At 43.5% G+C, this 7,347-nt stretch overlaps 1 protein-coding gene across 1 annotated transcript; it reads left to right on the top strand.

Moving 5' to 3' along the window:
• Positions 1-1,039: 1,039 nt before the first annotated feature.
• LOC103111296 (neuronal membrane glycoprotein M6-b-like) lies at positions 1,040-2,096 on the top strand. Its single transcript, XM_007520570.3, has one exon. It carries the CDS (start codon positions 1,240-1,242, stop codon positions 1,846-1,848), a length of 609 nt encoding a protein of 202 aa, XP_007520632.2. The 5' UTR covers positions 1,040-1,239; the 3' UTR covers positions 1,849-2,096.
• The last annotated feature ends 5,251 nt before the right edge of the window (positions 2,097-7,347 follow it).

The following is a 7,347-nucleotide window of genomic DNA, read 5'->3' on the forward strand; positions in this document are numbered from 1 at the left end:
AAAGCTATGAAGAATGCTTTTGTCAGCTGAAATGCAAACAAAACCATCCATAAGTAAACATAAATGTCAGATATAAAATGTGGACTGTATTCAGGTTGTCAATGATTGTTGTAAAATGAAAGTCAGTTTATAAAAGCAATTCTCTCTAAAGTGACCGAGACATTTTTCTTTCAGATATTGATAGCACCTTAAATTAACAGGCACTAGAAAATACTTAATGCAAGTATTTAAGACCAGAAGCCTGTCTGCCTTTCTGCTTTCCAATCCTCACAGTTCAGCTCAAACAGGATGAAGTGTATTACTGGAAAACCAATTTCAAGGTCTGGAATGCTTTTCTAAGCATATTGGCTTATTTTTAATACACTATGTCTCCACAAGGAAGAGCCATCTATATTTTTTAAATATTTTATTTTCATTTCAGAGAGAGAGAGAGACAAGAGACAGACAGACAGAGAGAGAGAGAGAGAGAGAGAGAGAGAGAGAGAGAGAAACTGAGGCCAGAGCCCTGCTCAGCTCTGGCTGATGGTGGTGCTGGGGACTGAACCTGGGACCTCAGAGCTTTAGCCATGTAAGTTTTTTGTTTTGTGATGTTTTTTTGCAGAAACATGATGCGGTTCCCCCAGCACAAGGTATCTGTATTTTACTGAAATGTGATTGATTTCATAAAAGACATGCAGATGCAGATGTGGCGATAAACAATAGGACTCTCTCCAGATGAGGAGGCTACACCTTGAGGTTCCCTGGCTCCCTGCCCTCTCTGTCACCTGTGCTGGTCTTCTGTGTTTATTTGAGCTGCCTGTGGGGACAGTCACCTTCACACTATGAGGACAGCAGTGTCACACACTTGGGTTTAGATTCCCTAGGTATCTACTGATTTGCTGGGAAGTGCATGGTGCACCCTTCCCACCACCAGAGTGCTGTGGCCCCATTCCCTCCAGTGGAAGCTACAGAAGTTCTCCTAAGGGGCGAATAACCCACCCCACCCCACCACCACCACGAGGATTGGGGCCACCTGGCCCGGAACAACTCGTGTCCTCACTGAGCTGCTTCGAGTGCTGCATCAAGTGTCTGGGCGGAGTCCCCTATGCCTCGCTGGTGGCCACCATCCTCTGCTTTTCCGGGGTCGCCCTGTTCTGCGGCTGTGGCCACGTGGCCCTGGCCGGCACCGTGGCACTTCTGGAGCAGCACTTCTCCACCAACGCCAACGACCACGCCCTGCTGAGCCAAGTGATTCAGCTGATGCAGTACGTCATCTACGGGATCGCGTCCTTCTTCTTCCTGTACGGGATCATTCTGCTGGCAGAAGGCTTCTACACCACCAGTGCTGTGAAGGAACTGCACGGGGAGTTCAAGACCACCGCCTGTGGCCGATGCATCAGCGGAATGTTTGTTTGCCTCACCTACGTGCTGGGAGTGGCCTGGCTGGGTGTGTTTGGATTCTCTGCCGTTCCTGTGTTTATGTTCTACAACATCTGGTCAACCTGTGAAGTCATCAAGTCACCCCAGACCAATGGGACGGCTGGTGTGGAGCAGATCTGTGTGGATGTCCGGCAATATGGCATCGTCCCTTGGAATGCTTTCCCAGGAAGGATATGCGGCTCTGCTCTTGAGAACATCTGCAACACCAGTGAGTTCTACATGTCTTACCACCTGTTCATTGTGGCTTGTGCCGGAGCTGGTGCCACTGTCATTGCCCTGATCCACTTCCTCATGATACTGTCTTCTAACTGGGCTTACTTAAAGGATGCAAGCAAAATGCAGGCTTACCAGGATATCAAAGCAAAGGAGGAACAGGAGCTGCAAGATATCCAGTCTCGGTCAAAAGAGCAACTCAATTCTTACACTTAAGCGTTGTGCCAGAGTGTTTCTGCCGATGAATTTACCGCTCTGACAAATCAGACAGCCGCTCTGCAGTACAGATGTGCATCCCACTAAACACTTCACTGTCTCAAGCTGCTGGGGGTGTGTTTCTAGGAAAATCTTCCAGTGGGTAAATCTTTTCCTTTAGATCAGATTATTGGAGGTTTCATGCTAGCCATTTTAAAAGGCAACACTCTGATAAAATGTTCATTTATCCTTTCGAAAAAAAAAAAAGAAGTTCTCCTAAATTGTAGCTATCAGTTGACTAGCTGTCTATATTTGTGTATATTTACCAAAAATCATTTCTTTTCCTACGGTCCTGCACTCTATTCCCTTCCAAGTCACATCCACCCTTATTACTATTTATGAGTCTCCTTTACTGTTCTCTTTTTCGGTCCTGATGGAATTGGAGTTCAGAGCCCTCTGGTCATGCTCCCCTACCAACCCTCCCCCTCTTGAGAACATGAACCAGAATTCTTTATGGGGAGCAGAAGGTGGGAGCTCTGGCTTCTGTAATTGCTTCTTTGCTGGACATGGGTGTTGGCAGGTATATCCATACCTCCATCCTGATTCTGTCTTTTCCCTGGTTGCAAAATTAAATAAGTAAATAAATGAATAAATGAAAAGAAAAATTTAAAAAAATCTATGATATGCCTATGGATATAGAGAATTCATAGCTATATCTTGTGATGTTCCAATCCCATATTAATTCTGGCAATTGTCATGGGAATTCTTCAATCAGACTTCAATTTAAAGATATCATTGAGGAGGTTTAATGGTTTATCGTATATTCTTAAACACATAGGCCCGGCCTCTCATCTCCTTTTGATGGTGTCATTGCTGGGGTTCAGTGTGACACTACTGACCCAGGCCTCCTGGCAGCCATTTTTCCTTTTTTTCCCCCCCTGCCTATTTAATTTATTTATTTTTCATTTGACACAACAATGAGAAGTTAAGAGGGGAAGGTAGATAGAGAGGGAACGAGAAAAATAGACACCTGCAGGCCTGCTTCACAGCTCAAGTTTCCTCCCCGCATGTGAGGAGCTGGGGCTCAAATTTTCACCTGAATTTTCACCTGGAGAGATGCGTGCTTGACTGAGTGTGCCATGAGCTGGCCCCTCAGATTTTATTTTAAACCCCGAATATTTCACTCATTTCCATATCGACCTTGTACAGGGGCCATGCTGGTCGCTGTATCTGTCCCATTTCAGCAAACACACATGGTCGATGTTAAACAGTACCAACTAAATAAAGTGTAAACTCTGAGTGATGCCAAGGGTCACAAACTAAGGACTAAGCACTAGTCATCTAAGGTAAAATGGATGAACTGCTGAAGACACCTGGTAATACTGCTCCCCCCCTTTTTTTGAATTAAAAGTACCTATTTTAAAGTAGAACACTTTTTTTTTTTTGCAGGAAACTATATTTTTTTTCAAGCACAGATTGAGCTGACTTTAAAATGGACAGCTTTATTTTGTTTTTACCCTTGACCACCTATTGTTAAGATCATTAGTCTGGCCTTCAAATCGTCACCATGTATATATGCTTGGGGCTTGGAGAGAGCACTGCTACTTTTTATTTGTGACATTCAGCCAAGAATTGAAGACTGACGTACTGAGGTTTAAAGCAAAGAGTTTTATTTCAGTGTTAGTGAGCAAAAAATGCTCATAAAAAATAAAAGGGCTTACTCCTTAGAAAGGAAATAAGCCTGGGCATGTTTTTTTTTTCTCTCTCTCTCATTTATAATCCTATTGGGGGGTTAATGGTTTACAGTACAATTGTTGACACATGGGTTCAATTTCTCAAGTACTGGGCAGAATGAGAAGACACAAAGTAAAACATGGACAGGGTTGAGTGTATAGCATGGAAGTCAAGGACTCTAGGGAAGGAGGGAAAGAGAGGCCTGAGCAGGACTATGAGGTCCTGGTTAAGTTATTATTATTTTTATATTGATTAAAAAGTGATCAAAAAGACTGTAGGACAAGAAGGGTACAATCCCCACCACCAGAAGTTTCTCTTGTCTTTATCTCTCTGGGAGTGTGGACCAAAATTCTCTATGGGGTGCAGAAGGTGGCAGGTCTGGCTTCTGTAATTGCTTCTCCACTGGACATGGGTGTTGGCAGGTGGGCCCATCTTCCCAGTCTGTCTCCATCTTTCCCTAGTGGGGCAGGGCCTTGGGGAGGGGAGGTTCTAGGAAACATTGGTGAAGTCTTCTGCCCAGGAAAGTCAGGTTGGCGTCATGGTAGCCTCTGCAACTTGGTAGCTGAAAAAAACATTATGATACAAAGCAGAACAATTTGTTTAATAATCAGGAATCTATAGGTAAGAATATGTCAGATGGAATTTGGGGTCTTCATTTTGGAAAAAGGTAGTAGGTCTATTTTAGGTAAGCAAAGTTGGGTTAGGCAAACAGATTGGCCCTAGATTTCCTGCCTTTTCAGGAAGGCTGTATGAACCTGGTATGTTTTAATGCTAAACTTTAGGAGGAGTCTAAGATGACAAGGTTGACTGACAATCTTTGAGTTGCCTAATCAGTAGTCCTCTGCGTCAGTTACTTATAATGCATGCAGGAAAACCCATGAGGGCAAAGCCACAATGCAAAGTTATCATAGGAACATTGTAATGAGGCCCTTTGGGCATTTATTCCTCCTCTCTGTGTTGTTAGTAATGGTTATTTCCATGTGGGTATCCTTCCGCATCAATTAGCCAGCTGATGATTTACTTAGGGGGCTTCATCACTCCTGATGAGGACAGGTACGAGAAAAGTGAGTCGTCCTTACGAGAAAAGTGAGTCGTCCTTGGCAGGACGTAGCTGACCAGGAGTCCTGCCACCTCACATGCTGCTCTTTATGTCCTTCTAGGTGTGACACCTCCCAGCCAGATGTCTTCTTCTTCTTCTTCTTTTTGTCTTTATTATTAGAGATTTGATACTGATTTACAAGATTATAAGGTAACAGGGATATATCTGCACACAGTTCCTGCCCCCAGAGTCCTGTGTCCACATTCTCTTCACTGGAAGCTACAGAAGTTCTCCTGAGGTCACAGACATGGGTTAACTATTATTTCTACAACAGTCTATATTTGTATATATTTGCCTATTTTTTAAATTTATTTATTCCCTTTTGTTGCCCTTGTTGTTTTATTGTTGTAGTTATTATTGATGTCGTTGTTGTTGGATAGGACAGAGAGAAATGGAGAGAGGAGGGGAAGACAGAGAGGGGGAGAGAAAGACAGACACCTGCAGACCTGCTTCACCGCCTGTGAAGGGACCTGCCTGCAGGTGGGGAGCCCGGGGTTCGAACCAGGATCCTGACGCCCGTCCTTGAGCTTAGCGCCACCTGCGCTTAACCCGCTGTGCTACAGCCCGACTCTCATATTTGCCCATTTTTAAGGTCCTATCATCTCCTCCTTTCCAAGTCACACATGAACCTATTACTACACCCAGATGCCCTCCCTTTTTCTTCCTCATTCTCTGGTTCCTGATGGAATTGGAGTCCAGAGCCCTCCAGTCATTTTTTCCCCCTATCATTTCTCTCTCACTAGGAATGTGGATCAAAATAGTTTTTTGGGGTGCAGAAGATGGGAGTTCTGGCTTCTATAATTGCTTTTTCACTAGATATGGGTGTTGGTAGGTGGATTGATACCCCCAGCCTGTTTCTGTCTTTCTCTTGTGGGGCCGGGTGCTGGGGAGGTGAGGTGTAGAGACAAACTGGTGAGGTCGTCTGCTCAGGGAAGTTAGGATGGAATCATGGTAGCACCTGCAACTTGGTGGCTGAAAAGTGGCAAGCTATAAAGCAAGACAATGACTAATGCATAGAAAATAAAAAGTACAAGTAGAGCAGATAAGAACACAGTCTTAGGGTGGAAAGAAGCTATGAAGTTCATTTTAGTGGTCCAGGAGGTGGTGCAGTGGTTAAGGAACTAGACTCTCAAGCATGAGGTCCTGAGTTCAATCCCTGGCAGCACATGTACCAGAGTGATGTCTGGCTCTTTCTCTCTCTCCTCCTATCTTTCTCATTAATAAAATAAATAAAATCTTAAAAAAAAAAAAGAAGTTCATTTTAGGCATGTTCCTAGGGCCTCAGGACTACAGTAGTTTTTGTTTGAGTTTGATAGCTAACATGGAGTTGGATAAAGATATTGTTTGAGGAGATGGTGGCAGAGTAGAGAAAAGGGCCAGAAAGTTGGGCTAGGGCAGAGAGTAGCTCCCATTCTTAAAAAAAAAAAAATCTATGAATAAAATGAACTATTTACCCCGTCCACCTGACACAGGGCCTATATATATGTATGTATTTAGCACAGGGGCCTGTGTAGCCTCTGAGTCCTTGTTGATCTGGCTTGTAGCTCATGGTCACAGCTGGTAACATTGCAGGCTGCACTCATTTCAGGACCCGTCTTCCTTGAGTGGCAGGGCAGGAGACGCCAGCCTCCCTTTGGAGACTGGGAAAGTCCCTCTCATTGCTACTTTGTGGTGATGGTGAGGTCTAGGGCACCAGCTGGCTTACTTTCAACTAGCAGCACTTCTTTCTTTGTAAGATGGGTCTGGAAAATCCCAAACTTCCACCAAAGTAATTATTTATTTTTCCCAGCCTACTTTTAACTATAGCAAAATACTTGAGATTTCACATAAAAATATCCATTTCTTATTTGCTTCAAGAAATTGCCATTAAAAGCTTCACCCTTTGAAGTAGGTCTTTATGAGGACTTACTCTTTTGGCAAAATGGAATGACCATATGTGGAGACAGAAAAAAAAAAGGTAGATTTTTAATAGAAGGATGAATCTTTCCTCTATGAGTGACATCTTCAAACTGTAAGATGGAATAACCAAAGAAGTGCCGGGGGAAAGTTTTGCAGATGGCTCCTAAAACCTTAGTAATCTTTAAATGTCAAGAAAGACAGCTAGGCACCTGCTGCTTTAATGTCACTAAATATTTGCTTGTTTTTCACTTCATGCTGTTTCTGATAGTCGTTCTTTATTTCACCTGACACTATACCATAAGGAAGATGAAAGCTAGCACAAGTAAGATGAGAGGAGTATTTTATTAAAAACCTTTGACTAACTGCACATATAAGCGTGGTTTACCAAGAAGAGCCCGTAATCTGGCATCTACACCCCTCACTGTCTCCACTCAGCACTGGTCTGCAAAGTCAAAACCTGTTGACCTTTCAAAAGTTGCCATCCATTTCAGCTGAAGCCAAAAGATCCCCAACCTGAGTGAGTCTTGTTATACTGAAACAATATTTTATCAACCCTAGTGCAGTGAATCTTAAAGTGTAGGCACACATACATAAGGTAATGATTTTTTTTTTAAAAAAATTTAAATTTACATATTATTGGATAGAGCCAGAGAGAAATTGAGAGGGGAAGGAAAGATAGAGAAAGAAAGAGACAGAGAGACACTTGCAGCCCTGCTCCACCACTCGTGAAGCTTCCCCCTGCAGGTGAGTGAGTACCAGGGGCTTGAACCTGGGTCCTTGAACACGGT

The sequence above is a fragment of the Erinaceus europaeus genome, chromosome 5 (assembly GCF_950295315.1).
Source record: "Erinaceus europaeus chromosome 5, mEriEur2.1, whole genome shotgun sequence".
In the NCBI taxonomy this organism is placed as follows: Eukaryota; Metazoa; Chordata; class Mammalia; order Eulipotyphla; family Erinaceidae; genus Erinaceus; species Erinaceus europaeus.

Bases quoted from the DNA above. Each gene is read 5' to 3' on its own strand.
- LOC103111296 (XM_007520570.3), top strand. From the start codon at position 1,240: ATGCAGTACGTCATCTACGGGATCGCGTCCTTCTTCTTCCTGTACGGG.